The sequence below is a fragment of the Solea solea genome, chromosome 15 (genome assembly GCF_958295425.1).
Source record: "Solea solea chromosome 15, fSolSol10.1, whole genome shotgun sequence".
In the NCBI taxonomy this organism is placed as follows: Eukaryota; Metazoa; Chordata; class Actinopteri; order Pleuronectiformes; family Soleidae; genus Solea; species Solea solea.
In genome coordinates this window covers 23,811,853-23,830,598 of record NC_081148.1, presented here as the reverse complement: position 1 = coordinate 23,830,598, position 18,746 = coordinate 23,811,853, and the positions used below count along the sequence as shown (strand labels likewise).

The following is an 18,746-nucleotide window of genomic DNA, read 5'->3' as shown; positions in this document are numbered from 1 at the left end:
CAACCATCAATAATAATATGACATTAACGCAGCAATAAATTAATAAGTGATTGTAATGTATGTATGTATAAAATATGATTTAAAACATGTTTTACAAATAACTACATTACAAATAATTACAAATATTTTTTAACTATAAAAAAAAACAGCACGACTTAGCAAATAAATGCATTTAATAAATCAAGTAAAGTATTCAAAAATCAAGAATTCAAGTAATTTTTTGGCTTACCTATAAAAAGGTATCTCCAGTGACCCAGCTGTGGGTTATGACCCAGTTTCTGGGAGTAGTTGTCTCAAATAATTCTGTTACTGAGAAGGCATTCAAGAATCCTGTGACTTTCTGACAGGCCAGCAGGTGTCACTCGTCTGTTTTCTAATAAACTCAAGGTACACAACAGGTATATGATATACCATATTTGTTCATTGTTTATGGTCGTTAAGCTAAGGAGGCGACGCAACAAGAAAAGACAAAATAAAATAAAAGACAAAATAAACATCTGCTAAGGCGACAAACTTTTATTCATGTACATCATGACACACAAATTGGATCTGTACATAAATATTGCATTTCACCCGAAAGAAAATAATGAAAATATTACAATTTGTATAAAGGAAAACAGGTCTTAAATATAACCGTGTGATTAAGAAGAATGCGACAGTGAGAAAAGGGCAATTGAGAGAATTGTAAAACGTCTAGAAATCTATAAAAACACTTCTCAGATGTGCTATAAACACACTTTCAGCACCTGAAAGAACTCTTCATAAAGGCTAGAAAATGTTTTTGGTTGAAATGCTCTGAAAGTTGTTGTTTTTTTACACACAAACTTGGAGACGCGACAAAAACGGGACACACATTTCATTCGTTAATCACAATTGTCTTAAAAAGATCAAAACAGCATGCAGTGAACACAGAAAACAAATAAACATTCATTCTCAAAGTCATCCTCTAGACAAAACTGTTTCTGGAAATAGCACCAACTTTTTTAAATGTACCCTGCTTGCACTTATATGTTGTAAAATTTGGGGTGCAATGGAAAGCTACCGACAGGGAGGATTAACTCCATTAGGCACTGTGGTAAAACCCGGTCAAAGTTAGCGATATCAGTAACTTCAATTTGAGAGACAGTATCGAGTACCTCAAACATATTTGCTATCTAAGGCCTAGTTCAGACTGCCAGAAAAAAAGAATCAGATTTTTGAAAACACGCAATTTTTCAAGCTCTGGGTGCTCAAATCAACAGCAATGGCCATAACGCAGCCATGCACTGCGACTTTATTCTCTCGTAGGCTTACGTTGAAGAACAGGCTGTAAAGAGATGTTTGACACCAACGTCGTGTGAACAAAATGTGAGCTTAGATTTAGTGATTTTTGAGTTTCGGCAACGCGGATTGGTCAAATCGTCCAGTCTTTTCTGGCAGTCTGAACATAGCATAAGAAAGCTGCATCAGTACACAGCTTCACATTTGATAATACAAATCAAAAACACATCTGTTTGGGAGACAAGTAACCTCGCAACCAAGTCGGCGACACCAACATTGGCCGGAGAGTTCTTCGGTGACAGCGGAATCGCCGTCTTAATACACAATCGACATTGACCTGAGTAACTAAAGCACTTAAAAACAGACAGGCCGCGGCGGCATCATTACTATGTCAGTGCACCGCCCCACCCCAGAGGCATTCAACACACATTTTCCTCACAGAACAAAACTGAAGTTATTAAGGTGATTGTGAATTTGCTTGGCAGGGTGACGTAATAAAAACTGGGGTTCGAGTTCTCCCTCTGCAAACCTCGCAACGCGGTCCTTCACCTCCATAAAGTGCCCCTTTTTTCAACAGCAACGCAGCTTTAAAAAGGTCCAGCGTGTAAGAATCAGTGAGTGACATCTCATGAATGCAGCAAACTGAGAACTTTCCTGAGCACATCGGAGAACTACGCTGGCCCTGGTGGTCTTTACCTCATGTACACTGAAAAAAGCTTATTCTACAACTATGAAAATTAAACTTTAATGCGATTTTACCCTTTTATAAGCACACTAATGGGTCGTTTATTCTATTTTTTCCCCATTTAAACCTGCAAAAATGTTACACACTGGACCTTTAAGCGAGATAATTTAGCTAATATATGACAAGATTTGTCTGAGAACCACAATAGCATCACGGTATGGGACGATATGTACAATTTCCCAGCACACTGCGATATAAATCTCTCACGATGACTGCAGACTGCATCTTAGATGCAAGACAAGTTTTCATATGGTCCCACACCTAAATGCATCTCACCGCATTTTCATCTCCCTAATATAAGCGATAACTAGTTAATGAATAAGAGGATATAATTCTTTTCCGGAGGATTCGTCTCCTGTCAGAGGCACGACGCTGGTAACAACAAACAAGCTCATCTCACAACAGTCAACACAACAAGTCGCACCGGAAAGGTTCAGTGTGCAGGTTTTAGTGGCATCTAGTGGTGACTGAGAATGTAAATAGACGCCACTAAATACGACACACTGGACCTTTCTTTTTTCTTTACGTCAAAGCGTCTCATACTTAACGACTGAGTTTGTAAACAATAGTCAGCCACAGGTACAGTACATCAAACACTGGCAGTTTTGAGTTTCAGTGCAAACGTGTGCATTCAGGTGTAAACTGTGAAAGGCAGCACTTTAAACGTACGTCTGAGAAAGCATCCTGTGCAGTGCGATCGTGTGATCTAGCTGCATACTCGTTATCACTTTGGTAGATGTCGCCGCCGTGTGTTTTTTGGGGGGGCCGTGCAGCATCTTTGTTTGTTTGCGAACAATAATGTTCATTAAATGTAAATATGCATTTGAACGGACGCTGTTGTGACGGGCGTCTCATGATGTGACTCAGGCCAAAGAAGTAGTTCAAACAGGTGTTTTTTGTCCGTTCTTTGCTGCTTTTTATTTGCCCGCGACGCCTCCACGACACAACAGCTCCACCAAGGTTTAGCAACATGGTTTAAAGACACATCGGGCTTTTAGATGCTGCATGTGAACGACCCCTTAAAAGACGCGGCTGAAGTGTTTCCTCTAGTCAGTGCTGTGAAAAACCTCAATTTCAGAATGCTAAAGGGTAAAAATATCAGCTTTAATTAAAAAGGTCCTAGGAGGACAGAGGTGGACGATGATGGTGGCGACACCATTTTAGAAAAGGACGATTACAACCAAGGAACCCCTGTGACGGGGATTTTCGAAGCGAAGAGAGGCCATTTGGACAAAGAGCACCTAGTGCTGAAGTGGGACATTGTTTTTTCTTAACAGAAGAAGAAGCTTTAGGCACCCTCATTCTCACTTTGTGATGCCTGGTGTGGACAGATGGGCTGCAGCTTGGTGACATGGCCGATCCCCTTGGTCACGCCCTCTCTGAAGAGCACCTTGGCGCCGACCTTCAGATACTCCGGCTGCTTGATGAACTTGAAGAGGACCACGGCTTTCTCTCCAGTCCTCAGCTCCTCCTGTGGTGGAACAAGAATAAAAGTGTGACCATCATTTTGCATTAATTAACTACATCAGAGGTCAGTAATGGACTGAGGTCCTGAGGTCCTGAGGTCCTGAGGTCCTGAGGTCCTGATCCTGATCCAGGTCTATAAATTGCTAAATCTTAATAATTGCCACAATTTGAGTCGACATTAGGGGGCCAGTAAATCTAGTGTCAGTGAGACACACTAGAAACATAAAGAGAGGAATTGTGAAGTAACTTCATATGATCTAAAATGAGAAAAGTTAGTTAATTAAAAGAGGTGAAAGTGAGAAAGGTGAAAGTTGTGCATTCTTTCCTCGTTGTCTGTAGTTGAATATTAAAACTGTCAAAAGATGACTTTATTATACACAGTTGTTGACTAAACACAGACTCTTAAAATATGAATTGCAGGGATTAATACGATGTTGATCAGATCATCTTGTCACAGTTTCTCAGTAAACCAAACTATTTTTAATTTTTTTAACACTTTTTATAATAACATAAGTGAATGCTCTGTAGAGCTGTGAGCTCTCTCTCTCTCTCTCTCTCTGAACTCACCTTGCCATACACAGCTTCCACAGTGGCCGTCTGCCTGACGTTGCGTATGTGCACCGTGACCTGGAAACCCTTGTGGAAGGTCTTGGTGTGGAAGAGCAACACAATCTCCGCCTCAAACTTCCAGCAGATGGTTGGATCCATCTCGGGACTCACCATCACCATGCCCTGTGAACGTAACACAGGGTTTTAAAAAGGGTTTTTGAGTTGTGAAAGTATATACATATATATATATATATATATATATATATATATACACATATACACACATATATATACACACATATATATGTATAAAAAGAGATATATATATATAAAAAGAGAGTAGAGAGAGAAAAATAAAATTTTTCCACACACCTTGCGTAGTAGTGACCGGTCGAAGTTGCCGAGGGCGAGCGTGGCAGCCTGACCCGCCCTTAGCACCCTGCATGCAGAGCGGTTTCTCTGGATGCTGCCGACGCTCAACTCCTTGAACTGGCCTGAGTCTGTGGGCCCCACTACGAGATGATCTCCCTCTCGGCAAATGCCACTGCACAAGCAGAGAGAACAGTGCTTCAGAAGGATTCCGCGGCAAAAACAAACAAACAAACAAACAAACAAACACACAAACACAAAACGGTAGAAGATGATGATGATGAGTATTTTCAACTGACCTGTACAGAGTGCCTCCCACCACGGTCCCCACCTCTGGCACTGTGTAGATCTCATCCACCTGTAATGGAATGTACGCTACTGTTAAGACACAATTCTGTGACCGATGTGTGCGTTACGACATCTAGTGGAGCCGCTTGTCCCCATTCAATTGTAAAACTTTTCAAAAAGGTTTAATAGAAACAAATTAAATGGAATTCTAAATTTTGGGCAACATTTTGTGAATTTCCGTGCATTTTCAGTCCCCCCCCCGGACATGCCAAATAAGGAAGGACAAGAAGATGAAGAAAGAGGAGAAGTAGAAGAAGAAAAAGGACAAATCATAATCAAATGAACAAAAGGTTTTTTCTATAAAGCCCAATTATTGTTGCCGGGACAAACCATGCTAAACACAAATTAGGGGAGCTTGTGTGGTGAGGCCGCCACAGTTACTTCCAATACTTCGCTGGATTCCTCTACATTCACATTCATATTCACATTTCTTCTTCTTCTTCTCACTCTTCAGTACCTGAAATTCAGTTAGCTGTTGCATTAGCTCCTCTTGTGCCTTGCTGTTGCTCAGAGGCGGGATGATGTTGAAGAAGACTTTGAGGAAGTCCAGACTCTCTCCGGACACGCTGGACACGGTGAAGATGGGAGTGATGCTGTCAAGGAGAGCACGTAATGGGTGATTATTACACACACACACACATTAAATGACTACGGATGTACAGTATTAAGTGTCTCATACTTGGGCGACTGGGCAAACTGCTGCGCGGCGGTGACGGCGTCGTTGGTGCTCTCCACCACCATGGGCACCTTGTTGCAGCCCGGCTGTTTCAAGACGCGCTCCAGCTGCCGCACCGTGCGCTCCACGGTCGCCCGCGTGCACAGGTCCACCTTACTGACGACGATGAAGATGGGCACCTTCAGGGCCATGGCCAGCCCCAGATGCTCTCTCGTCGTTCCGGCTGAATGAAAGGGTGAGAGAGGGGGAAAATGGTTATTTCTGGGGATAAATTTGAGCAATCACAACGCAGTTCAGGGACGGGGAGAGAGACAGAGAAGCTGTTATGATACAGCTATTCTCCAAACACTCCAGTACCTACAATGCAAAGAAACCTAAATGTTTCAGGGATGGAGAGACTGCTTCTGATGAGAGGAGCTCACAACATTTCAACCAATATCTCTTTCACTTGCTGTCCAAGCATTGCACACACTGTAAGTCAACTGCCAAATTTGAAGCCTGTCAAGCCAACCGTTGGACAATTATACAATTATTTGCATTTATAGCTGGATGATAATAATTAGGGATGCAACGTTTCATCAGTTATGCGTCATTATTTTGATTGTTTGAGTGGTTTTTCCTTAAAATCACAGTCTTAATGTGAATATTTTCAGTTGTATATGCTCTATATACCAAATAAATCCCTAAAACTAAAAGACATTTGAGAAACGCTGACAAACGGACTAAAAATTCAACGATTATTCAAGAAAATAATCGCCAGATTAATTGATTAGGAAAATAATAGCTAGTTGCAGCCCTAATAATAATAATAATAATAATAATAATAACAGTAATAATTATAAGAAAAACACAAACACTATATTTGTAAAATGCTGAGCACTTAACTACAGTATTTTCTAGAAATCCTGCCTACAGTAGCTAGATAGTATGAACCTCCTTGTATAAGACTTAATTTGATTAAATAAGAAAAAAGGAGACAGAAAAATTCATTTGTGTACAAACACAGTGGCTGCTCTCAGTCTGCAGTTAAAGACTGGTGTGACCAAAGATAGCGTGACTTATCTTTACAGCGGCAATTAAACAGGCAAGTCTGAGGGTGACGACGCTGTGTCTGCAAACTGATAACAGCGGATAGAATTTACCATGACGTCTTTTTGTTATGACATGAAGAAAGAAAGAAAGAAAGAAAGAAAGAAAGAAAGAAGGTCAGGATTTATCGACCATGTCATGTGTAGTAATTATGTCACACTAGGCTTCAGCTGTCCAGAAAGCCAAATTACAATTTTAGTGCATGCTAGAAACAGTGTATGAGATCAAGTGGACTGATCCACCACACATTTAAATAAAGGTTGACTCGACGGCGACTCAAAATACCCTGACCCCCTCACCAGCTGAGCTGCGGATTGTTTTGCTTGCCGTGTTATTCTCGGTGCATCCATAGCAACCACGGAGAGTGTAATAAAACAAACAAAAGTCAAAGTCAGTGTGATCACCCGGGAAGTGGGAGCTTCAAAATGTCAACTCGATAACCACAGAGTTACGTGATGATGATACGAGGCGGTAAACCTACACTTTGGGGTTTGTTTTTTTCTCCGTTTGTGTCACAGTCACAACTTAAGACGAGGCCAGTTGTGTTACCACAGATCCTTTACGTCGTTTCATAATTTAAGACGTAGCTCTAAGGTTGCAGAACCGATGTCCTCTTTCTTTCTGGCTGTTACGTAGCCGGGGGGTGATCCCCACTCTTGATCCCATTTACACCCCCCTGTGTTTGTCTGTATTTAACGATCTGGCAAAGAAAAAAAGCCCTCAAATGTCCTATGAGTAATGAAGTTTTGTTTTGATTTCATCATATCGATATACCTCAATCAGAAATCATGGCTCAAGTTCCTGCATGAATAATTTAGATACCTTTAGTGGTATTAGTGTATAAAAATAGCTCCAATAAAATTATTCCTTAACACAAGACTTATGTCCGAGTGTCGGACCATAAATTTACAGTAAGGCTGCAGAATATTGGATTTAACTTATGGAATACATCTTTGTGTTATACAGTTTAGATCATTATGTTAGGGCTGCAACCACTACTACATGAAATGGCAACTATTTTGATAACTGATTCGTCAGTTTGAGGTTTTTTTTAATAATTATAACAAGTTTTCTGGTTTTTCAGCTTCTCTTTTGTGAATATTTTCTGTTTCCTTTGCATCCGATAACAGAAATCATTCAAAACGGAATAACTGGACAAAACAAAAAACATTTGATCGTGTGTCATCTGCATAGAAAAAAACATTAATGAACGTAATTTTGTTGCCACCAAATGATCTGCTGCTTAGACGATAAATGAAGCAGCCCTAAATGACCACAGCTAATGTAATTTGTGTAGGTTTATGAGCTGAACTGCTACGTAAACCACTTATTTGTCTCCAAGCCTCAGGTTTCATCAACAAACAGTACCTGTCCGCCTGTTAGCAAACAGATATGACCTATAGATATAGAGGATTGCAAGGTTTTTAACAGAGGGTTTCCTGTCTGGGCCCATGAGTTCATGTCCGGATGAAAACTCTCTCCCTTAGAGATGTAGGTTTTAAATGTCTTTTTAATAACCAATTTATTGTATAATGTTCAAGGCTTTTTTTTTCTGATTTATCTTAGCTAGAGATATTCACCTAATATAAATATAATAGGGCTGAAAGAATTACTCGATTATTAATTGATCAATAAATTAATCGTCAACTATTTTGATAATTGATTCATCGGTTTGAAGCTTTTTTCATGAGTAAAACAAACATTTCTGGTTGTTTCCGCTTCTTAAATGTGAATATTTTCTTAATTTCTTTGCTCCATATAACAAAGAAATCATTAAAACTGAATCAAAAACAAGACATTTAAGAATGAGACACTAAAACGAGTATGAAAGGTGTCATTTTTATGTAATATAAATATCATTATCAACAGATCGTTTCTCTGTCTATTTTTACTGGGAACAACTGAAAACTAGACCAGACGCCAACATTTTTAAAATAGACACGGCTGTCGGGTGCATCTCGCGTATGGTACAGTGTGAACCCTCTAAAGTGTTAATATGAGAGGTGAAATAAAGGCACGACGGAACACAGCAGTGACGCACACAGACACACACATACACACTACACGGCATTGCTGTTATAATAAAAGCTCCGGTGTAGTGAATGCATAGACCGCTCTGGTACAGATCGTATAAGTATAAAACCTAAAACTAGATAATGGATGAGAGGCAGCCACTCAGTTTCCCAGTTTTGAAAACACTTAAAAAGGTGAATTATGTTCCTTGGAGAGACAGAACAACACTGGGTAAAACATAACGGCCTTGGTGAGGTAATAGGAGATTTACACTTGGATCTACTTCATTCAAAATAGCCGCAGGTGCTGTGGGGCATAACCTCAGGTGATGATTTTCTGCAAAGTTAGCACTCTGTGGACACTTAAAGCAGCTTCCTGAACCATTTGTAAGCTTCAGCTTCACCAAACCTGCACGAGATGCAGCGACAGACCCTTGACAGCAGGGTCAGAGGACTTTGACATGAATGGATGGCATTTGAGATATTTTGGGACTAGTAGAGGCAGGCAGTGAAGAAGAGGAGGAGGAGGAGGCTTGTTACATAAGATATCAGATATCATGTTTGCACAGTGATCAGCCACCGTTGGTGAAATCCACTACTACATGTGGGAGGGTGGGGGAGGTGTGGTGTACACAAACATAGCCTTGCAGTCAGACTGGTCCTGCGAGTGTCGATTACCTGCGAGTGTCCTTGTGATCCGACCTAGTCAGCAAACTTGACGTGTACATAGATAGACAGTCAAGTCAGTACGTTTAACATGACGTTTAAAATGCTACCAACTAGCCGCCAGCCAAATTTGCTTTGGCCTGTGACATAAAAAGTTCAACCACAAATCGCCCATTTATACACCCCATATAATAAATCGATGCCTATATACTAGGACAAGGACAGCGGTCCAGAAAAATGACGTAGCACAATCGTAGCGCGACTTTACTGTGCATGGAAAGGAGTCCAAATATGCGTTTACTCACCAATGCCAGTGCTGGCGCTCACGACGAGCATGGCAAAATCCGGACAGTAGCTAGTGAGGCCAAAAATGGTGGTCTTCAGGTACTTGTGGTGACCTGCCAGATCAATGAACGTGATCATTTTGGAGGCGCTCTCACAAATCTCCTCCGCCGTCCGAGACTCGCTGTAATTCACAACCTGAGAAGAGAAGCACGAGACTTACACGACTGTAAAAAAAAGTACAAAAAAAAATAACAATTTGGATCTTTTCTCACCTCGCCTCTGCTGTTAAAGCCAAGGATCTCAAAGCTGATGCTCGAAGTACGACCAGTCTGGATCTCGTGGAGGTGCCTGAAGAGGTTGAGCCTCGCTCTCCCCCGACCATTGTCCAGTTCGCCCTGCGTCAATACACCCAGTAGGGTGGACTTTCCAGAGTCCACATTACCCAGCACGGCGACTCGCAGGTCCAAGAACTGAAGGAGAAAACACAAATGGAAGAAACGTATTGGGAATTTTTGATAAAACAACCAATTGGGGGTGGATAAAAGAACAACTTCAGTAGCCTCACTGACCTGCTGGTCATCCGGCACCTTACGAACAAGAACCTCAGCAATCTTACGCGGTACGTCAGTGTCATAATCCACTTCTTGCTCTTGGAGAACAGTGATGTCAGCTCCAACTCTGTCAAATAATGTGTGCTATTTAAATCATGTACATTTCCACTTATAAGGAATTAAATGTTATTTTTTGTGGTGAGATAATATCAATATACTATTATTTGAGGTACTTCAGTGTGGTTGTATGAGGTGCCGACCCTATGAGATAGCAGTTTTCAAATAGAAACTGAAACTTGCACCAAAGTCCACAGAGAAAATAAGCGTTTTTAGCTCAGGAGACACAGGAACTGCTGGTCTGCTGCTGCCATGATTTATAACCTTGTGTTACTTTGGTAAATGTCAATGAGGCACTTTAAACACCAGAGTCACAAAATTACACATTTTAACTTACTGGCGGAGGCAGCAGTGGACCAAAAGGTCCTCCGTATAGGGATGTAAAATCAATGATTTTCTTTATGGGCTTTGGTGTAGAGAGTAAGCCATTAACAAAGCGACACAAACTTCAGTTTCCGTACAGAAAGCACAGTCTAACAGAGATATAATGCAGGGAAAATGGACTAAAAAGAGATAAAAAGACTTTTGTTAGGTGGGCAAGTAGTGCGAGTACCTCATACAACAACACTTTCTAATAGTTACTGAATAACAACTATGATTCTCCACTCACTTCTCTGCCAGCCGACGTAGCGTCTTCAGTGAAGCCCTCATCTCGTCCTCCGATAGTCCGACCAGCATGCCATTGTCCTCGACGCCGATTTGATAGACAGCTTCCCCTCGACCCTCCTGCAGTCGCCATTTCATTTGTGTCGCCAAATGTTCGAAGCGATAGTGTGTGGGGTTCACCAGCTTGAGCTGGACGAGGGACAGGATTCCACATAAACCTCAAGTTAGTGACCTGGATCTGAGGTTATTTTAAAAGGATTACTTTTAAGAGTGAGACAATAAAAATTGTAAATAAAGTCTGTGTTGATGTTGCGTGAGGAATCAGCTGTGCAGATACTAAAAGTACTCTCGCTAATCCACTGTGATGTTGGTTTTCCTTGGCAGATCAAATGATTTAACGCTGGAATTTACTGTATTGATTGATTTGACCCATAGCTGTAACATGCAATGAGTATATTTTGAGGCACGGTGGCTGACAGATGGCTTACCTTGTACTCTACATTTCCCTCCTCATTCTAAGAGACAGAGAAAGGGAGAAACAAAAGGACAACAGCTGTCAGTGTGTAGAGAAGTCAAAACAACAGGCTATTGATTTGTTTAAAGACACAAAGAATGAGCAGCCAGTGAAACACTGTGAATAGATGGTGACTGGAGTGCAGTGCAAACTGTGTACACACTCAGCCAACCCTTACTAAACACTTACTTAATGTGTTATAAGGAAAACCACAATTGTTTTCTAGTCAATCAATAGATATATATTTAAAGGTCATCGTTCCTAAATGTGACATAAATATTTTTGAATGGATACTAACAGAGTAAAACAGCTTACATGGTGGGGAGTGAAGTGAAGCCGTGGAATATGTTCAGACACGTCCCTCAACACTGAATTTCTGCTGAGTAATGTGACCTCACTCACATACAATAAAAATATTAAATAATTAAAGTAAAGTCAATTTGTTTCTGCTCATAAGTGAAAGAAGAAATATTCGAGTGTCTTTTCAATAATTAATACAAGTTTTCTGATTTGTTAGCTTCCTAAATGTGAATATTTTCTGCTTTCTTTTCTCCATTTTACAAACAAATCGTTAAATCATTTTGGGTTGTGGACAAAACAAGACATTTGAGAACATCATCATTGTCAGGTTTGGGAAACACCGATCAATATTTTCTGACATTTTATGGACCAAACAAATACTACTTGAAAATAATCATTAGTTGCAGCTCTATTTCACATATAGGTCTTCAACTGTTACCAACATACGAATCTATTAATTAAAAATGGTTAATCAGCAAACGTGTTTTGTTTCCATATAAATATTGTCATTCTGCCACAAAATAATACATTTCAAAATAAACAAAACAAATGTTTTGGGCAACTCTGCCCAAAAACACAACTGAACTGCTTCTCTGTTGCTAACAGCTAGCTGCTAACGTGTCACGTAAACTTTGGCTTCGTACTGTAAAACTGCACTTGGCATCAGATATTGTTGTTAATATCATGACGCGAGTACTTTGTCATTCATTTTCCACTGCCATGGCAACGAGCTACGTGTCACCTACGAGTCGAGACACAATAGCAACAACTACTCTACTGCACACACACACACACACGCACGCACGCACGCACGCACGCAGAGTTACTGAGGTCAAGCTAACAGATTTAGAGTGCCCCCGTACTGTGGGTATTTTGGTAAATTCACTGGCTCGTTTCAGCCACGTACAGCCAAAACAACATCCGGTTTTCAGAATAAAACTTCAACACTGCATGAATGATGAACTATGATGGTTTAAAATGTATGTAAAATACATACATTTAAAAATCCCACAGTGTTACTGTATGGATTGTTTATGAAAAAAAACCTACACATCCATTTATCTTTGCAATGGTTGCAAGGGCAACGGCATTGCACACACGATTTTTTGTACAAAAAGCAAAAAAATGTGAACATGCCTTTTGAACAATGCTTGTCTTGTCATCTGTACAATTGACCATCAAGTGCCGTTCATTTGTGCTCTCCAATTTTTCAAATCTTTGAGAATATTTTGACAGTTTTTCACCAAGGCTACTCAAAACGTTTAAAGAAGCCATGGTGCACCTTTTGCCTTATCGAACTGCAGGTGGGAAATATACAGCAACTCAAAGATCAGACACATACGCCACTTCAAAGGACAATTAACTGACTTTAAAGTGAAAACGTCCTCTGAAGAGAATCCGTACGGTAACACGTTGAGTCAGCAGTGACGTATTATTCTGAAAACCGGATGTTGGTAACCCTTGATTGTCACCATACTACGCCCGTAATGCCTACAATAGGATGGCACTCTAGATTTAGAGTAGGCGCTTTTGACAACAGATTTGCCTTTTTTTAAAGTGGAAATTGACATTAAAGCGTGTTGCTGAGTAAGTAAATGTACTAAACTTGCGCCAAATCGGCTTCATTACCTCTGGAGGTAGATACGGAGCGTTGTTGCTCGGTTTTAAGTTGAAAGAGAGCAGGGACTTAGAGCTCCTCTTGTTCTTCTTAGATGAGGACTTTTTGAGGGGTACGCTGTGCCACTTCGTCGGCCTGCTGCTGTTGGACGGGACGGCTGAAGATGATCCAGGGTTGCGTCCATTTCCTGAGTCAAATAAGTCCGATACCCGCGCATCCATCGACTTCCCCCGGCAACCCGAACTTGTTAGCTCTGCCACTACCTAGCTAAACACGGAGCTCAAACTGTTAAAAAAAGCCGTATAAAATGAGTTTTCATGTGTGTGTTCGCGTAGATTTACACTCATTAAAAATAAAAAACAACAACACAGAGCAATGGGAAACTCCAACAATAACACCAACGTCCGCCGGAGGGGGTGTTATGCCTTAGAAGTGCCTACGTCACAGTTCCAAATGTCAAGGTGTGCTCGATTCTTTCAACCGCAGAGCGCAAAAGAGCGGTTCTCTTTTTCCGGAGGGTGTAAGTGGGTTTGAATACCGCCCGCTTGGGCTTATTAGGTAGAAACATCGCGCGCACCCATACTTGCGCCGTTTTGTTTTGCATTTCCTTGCATCAGACGAAAGAGGAAATGATGATTTATTTGAAAAGACTTTGGAACTCTTATTGTAGTTGTCAAAAAAATGATGCAAGAAGATGTAATCACTTTATATATGTATATTTACTTATTTTTCTTCATACTTTAATGTTTATTCATCGTTTTTCTACCTTTATACAATATATGTTTTAATTTGTATGTGTTTATACTGTAATATTCCTCTTTTCATTGATAAGTATTGTCAATTTATCGCTGTTCTTATACTTTATTAATATGGAAGCGCTTCAAAATATGTATACACACACATATATGTATATATATATATATATATACATATATGTATTAAGTCATAGTAAATTGTAGTTATGAGAAAGAATCTCATTAGTATGATTTAGTATCTAATTTTTAGGACTTGGTGTAATAATTAAGACTTAGTTTCTCATTATGATTCTCCGCTAATATGCTGCTCAATAATTAATTTATCCATTGGAATGTCAATGTCATAAATCACATATAAATAAATCTTATTATTACAATACCACATTATGTTGCCTATAAATAAGTAAATAAACCCACTTATTTTTCTGTGATTTGTTTAATTAGATACAAACAACCACAAGCTCTTGTGTGGTGCAATCCCCTGAAACGTCTCAGTGAGTGGACAGTGATGTGGTTGTTGAACCTATGACTCATACAGTATCGATCCAAACTATATTGACCGCTGTGGGTGGTTAAGAGGACACATGGGGGGAGGTTTGTGATTGAGATTTATTCTTCTTTTTACGGCTTCTGGTGACCCATAGGGGTCGCCACAGTTGATGATAATCTGCCTCCATCTTGTCCCATCAACTGTCCTCATGTAGAAAAGTAGAAATAGTATCAAAACTTAGTCTCATCCTTTTTCATCATAACCAAAATAACTGCTTTCACGTGTCCTCAGTTGTCTTTACTTCTCACTCCTCATCTTCTTTAATCCCCCTGGATTACCGTCCACTGAGAGGTGTAATGCTGCCCTCCACAGTTCAAAGTTCTTCATCACAGTCCAAGCTCTTCACTTCACAAGTTCCTGCAAACATTGCTTTACGCAGTAACCCACACGTTCAGATCAGAGGAAGGTGAGGGCGGGCATCCGCCTGGCTAGTGGGAACGCAAAATGTGAAATTGTGCTTTTTACGACAATTCCTGCGGAATTCATCGGAATCGCCCTAAAACTCGGTCACATTGTAATCTTCGCAGGTCCTGATGTGCCAACCATGTTTGGTGAGTTTTCATGCATGGCAAGTTCCCCTCAAAAGTGTGAGTAAGTTGACTTTTAATAAGTGGTTGAGTTGGGACACTTATGGGACACTTAAGTCTGTCCCAAAACATCCCAATGTTGTATTCCTACATTGGGATTTGCTCTTTTACCAAAGTTTACCAAAGAATCTGCTTGTTTCTGTAAAGAGACAGAATAAGTTGAACAAAAACAAAAACCAAGAAGAGAAAAAGTTGCTCAACTGCCCCTGAAGGGAAATGAAATACTTTCAGAATGTGGCATTCCTGAAACTCTGCAGTGATTGGCTGTGATGTCGAGGTTGAGCCCATCCAGTCCTGCCCCTCGCAGTGTTTAGAGAGATCTTTTATAGCCTTAAGTTCTTTAAAAGTGTCAACATTCACATCTGCACACGGACACGCACACATACGACGCCGTCATGATTTGTCCTCTGGTGTTTGTCCTCTGCGTGGGACTGCTGCAGCACACGGCAAGGGCCGTCGTCATGGATAAACTAGCAGACGACAAGATGTGTGGCGACGAAGAATGCTCAAGTAAGTCACAGCATGCAAACTGTGAAGAATTTGCTTATTTATTTTTTAAAAAATAACAATAAATGTCAAGGTTTTTTTTCTGTGCTTCACCAGCTACCCTGTCTATGGCCACGGCCACAGATGACTTCATCGCCCCCGACTGCCGATTCCTCAACATCAAGAAGGGTCAGACGGTTTATGTGTATTCTAAACTCGTGCCAGAGGAGGGCGCCGGAGTCTTCTGGTTTGGAAGTGTAAGTGCACACTTGTTATTCAGCAGCAGCAGCAGCAGCAGCAGCAGCTGGGACAAACAGATGTGCCATCCGTTTTCTGGCGAAACACAAAATGTCACGACAGACATTTGGTTTAATATTAATAGATCTTTTTTTAAATGATGCCCCCGTTTTGGCCTGTGAGAGCTTGAATTGAATGTGTGTGTGTGGCATATACAATGTGATGCATGTTAATTTGTGAGAGAGGCCTTGTTATTTTGCACTGGCAGGTTTACAGTGAGCGCTACGTGGACCAGATGGGCAGGACCGGATACTTCCCTGCGACTGTGGTGACAGAGAAACTCCAGTTTGCAATGAGCACAGTTACAACCTCGACGACTGTGCGTACTTTTGTGTCTTTCTTTGAAAAATCTTGTATTATTTAACATTTAAATTCTCTTTCCATTTTACGTGACATTAATTCAATCATATTTATTTGTGTCTTTCAGGCGGGGGACTTTGTCTGTGATTAAGTCATGACAGAGCAAAGCTTTATTTCGTGACAATGTCTCCCACTGGAATGAAAACTTGGACACCGTCTTTCTTGTCTTAACCCTTTAACACTTAAGTCTGTAAATGTCTGTCTGGACTTTTTTTTTTTTGCTTATTTTAACCATAAACGGATGAGAAAAAGTGCTTTTGACCCTTTTTTCCCCAAATAACTTTCAATATCTGGCAGTTATTTACAATATACTGCATGTTAAAATAGTGTATTAACAACTTAAAATAAAGAAAAATGGTTTTATTGAGACAAAACCCTGTAGCTGTGTTAGGGAGGGTGCACGATGAAAGATTCAAGAGTATTTATTGTTTTCTCTTGAAGGACAAAACAAGGCAAAATCAAAATCACTTCTTCTTTGAAGTAGAAAATAAACTAGACTATACTTAGCATTAGAGCTACTAAACAAAAGGCAAAACGCTGACGTGTTCTCTTGGAAGCATAAACGACGCACTGTCACATGACAGAGGGACTGGGGACACTATATAGGGGAGAGGGAATCAAGGGCAGGTGCGAGTGATTACTTAAGGATCACCAGGTGAAGTGCATGAGGGAATTAGGGGAGATGTGTCGAGACTGATGGAGAAACAACGCGACAGGAAGACATGGATGTTTACCAAAATAAAAGGGGAAGTAAAAATCAAACCCAACACCAAAAGTGACATGAACTTAACGCGACTTTAAACCTAAACTAACACAAGAAACTAACAGATCTGACGCCTCGTCACAAGCTGAACACGAACATCAGATTTTTCACGTCAAATTTGGCAACAAAGACGCTGATTTGACGACTTCCTGCGAGTGAAATAACCGCAATAACCACATGTTGGCTTTGGCGTGCAACTTCTCAATTTTTCCAATTGCACAATCTGTTGCGTAATTACGGTAATGAAAAGTCATCAGTCAAACATGTCATCTGCGATACACTTGGTGTTAAAGGGTTAAAAGGGACATTTTGCTCAATAAACATTGTTTTTCCACATCAATACAAAACATAGACGACTGAAAATGTGCTTAATTGACTGTTCACGGTTGGACATTTCTGTTTTATCCAATATATATTCACTATATCAGCTTTAATATCAAGAGACGAGAGCTGAATTTTCTGTGGTAAATCCTCTCCTGTTGCAAACATATTACCAAACTCCATTTGTAACGCTGATAACGTCTGTTTTATTGCTGTGTCAAGGTTTCTTCTCTGCTGTTTGAGACGTCCTTTGTCAAATAAAGCCAGACACAGAGAGTTATGATTCATTCTAAACACCAGGGAAATAACTCCACTGCTTATCTTTTTCTTTTTTCCTTTTTTCTGTTAAAATAAGCTTAATCTTTAGGGGGAAAAAAACTAACAGCACAATAGCACATTTGCTTTATGAAATGTATTCAATACAATTAGTCATGTAAGACGATTATAAGCAGCACAAGGGATTTCATTAAAATATGCTGTGGCTAATTAATGTGACTCAATTGCCCCTCTCTTGTGCACCCATTCATGAACGGTAAATCTAATGACATTAAAGGTCCACTGTGTAACGTTTCAGTTTGTTTTTTAAATTAAATTCAATGAAACTATGAATACAGTAACTCATAATTATGTTTGGATAAAGTATAATTGCTCTGCTTTTAGTTGAATAAGCCTTTTGTATGTGTTTAACCTGTTCAGCTCATTTCAGCTCTGACCACATTTTCAGAGAAAAACCGCCTATAAGACATAAACCCAAAGTAAATGAAGAATTGCTCCACAATGTTAAGGTTCATATGCATGTTCTTAAGGACGTCTGGGAACCTCAGAGGATGTATAATCAGTGGCAGAAAAATATAGAATATTGTGTCTTTGAGTAAACCAAAGGAGAAAAGTGTCATTTCTATTCTCAACAGAGAATAACACCATGCTAACAATGATGCACATAGATGCCATTGATCCCCTTCAGCAACTCCTTGACGACAAATGTACCACATGTGATAGAATTTGAGCAAAGGGCAAATCCTCCACCAAGGTTTTTAGTGAGGATATCACCAGATATCACCATCAATTTGGTCCAAAAGTGTGCCAAACACAAACCCAATGGATCATTTTGTCTTCAAATGGAATAGTTTTATCATATTAAACTTATTCTTAGTGAAACAATACAGAAAAAAAAGTAAAAAAGTAACAAATATGGAATAAAAAAAAGTGTCAATTTAAAATAAGTAGTCATTACTCATTTTGACGTCCCATCCCATGATATTCCAACTCTTATGAAAGTGAGGACAATAATTATTCTTTGAGGCTAAACACATTTGACATATGAGCAAAATCATTAGTCGAGAAATGACCAACATTCTGTCTAATAATGAGATAAAACAACAAATAAACTGTTTCTTTAATACAGTTGAGATCGGGATTACAGCAGCATAGAAATAATAAACCTGAGGGAGACTT

The 18,746-nt window shown here is 39.9% G+C and overlaps 2 protein-coding genes across 4 annotated transcripts; one reads left to right on the top strand and one right to left on the bottom strand.

Annotated features, from left to right (window-relative positions):
- Nucleotides 1-3,121: 3,121 nt before the first annotated feature.
- Nucleotides 3,122-13,621, bottom strand: gtpbp2a (GTP binding protein 2a). Its single transcript, XM_058651474.1, has 12 exons — nt 13,184-13,621; nt 11,229-11,255; nt 10,745-10,929; nt 10,036-10,144; nt 9,739-9,936; nt 9,487-9,661; nt 5,418-5,637; nt 5,196-5,331; nt 4,690-4,748; nt 4,394-4,565; nt 4,040-4,204; nt 3,122-3,476 (listed from the first exon to the last, which is right to left on the bottom strand). Exons 1-12 carry the CDS (start codon nt 13,391-13,393, stop codon nt 3,294-3,296), a joined length of 1,839 nt encoding a protein of 612 aa, XP_058507457.1. The 5' UTR covers nt 13,394-13,621; the 3' UTR covers nt 3,122-3,293.
- A 535-nt stretch (nt 13,622-14,156) lies between these two features.
- Nucleotides 14,157-17,864, top strand: LOC131473882 (otoraplin-like). 3 transcript variants are annotated; one of them, XM_058651476.1, is made up of 4 exons: nt 15,213-15,574; nt 15,668-15,807; nt 16,056-16,166; nt 16,275-17,864. In XM_058651476.1, the coding sequence occupies exons 1-4, from the start codon at nt 15,460-15,462 to the stop codon at nt 16,296-16,298; spliced, it is 390 nt and encodes a 129-aa protein (XP_058507459.1). In that variant the 5' UTR covers nt 15,213-15,459; the 3' UTR covers nt 16,299-17,864. The 3 variants fall into 3 exon arrangements, with proteins under 3 accessions (XP_058507460.1, XP_058507458.1, XP_058507459.1); XM_058651477.1 differs by lacking the exon at nt 16,275-17,864 and adding an exon at nt 14,157-15,028 and having other exon boundaries at nt 15,505-15,574; nt 15,668-16,161; XM_058651475.1 differs by lacking the exon at nt 16,275-17,864 and having other exon boundaries at nt 15,123-15,574; nt 15,668-16,161.
- The last annotated feature ends 882 nt before the right edge of the window (nt 17,865-18,746 follow it).

What these genes read in the sequence shown, in the direction of transcription:
- gtpbp2a (XM_058651474.1), bottom strand. Translation starts at nt 13,393, where the DNA reads ATGGATGCGCGGGTATCGGACTTATTTGACTCAGGAAATGGACGCAAC. An exon ending in GCTTTAACAGCAGAGGCGAG is followed by an intron (nt 9,662 to 9,738) that starts GTGAGAAAAGAT and finishes TTCTCTTCTCAG; the next exon opens with GTTGTGAATTACAGCGAGTC. An exon ending in ACCGGTCACTACTACGCAAG is followed by an intron (nt 4,205 to 4,393) that starts GTGTGTGGAAAA and finishes TTACGTTCACAG; the next exon opens with GGCATGGTGATGGTGAGTCC.
- LOC131473882 (XM_058651475.1), top strand. Translation starts at nt 15,460, where the DNA reads ATGATTTGTCCTCTGGTGTTTGTCCTCTGCGTGGGACTGCTGCAGCAC. An exon ending in TGGCGACGAAGAATGCTCAA is followed by an intron (nt 15,575 to 15,667) that starts GTAAGTCACAGC and finishes GTGCTTCACCAG; the next exon opens with CTACCCTGTCTATGGCCACG.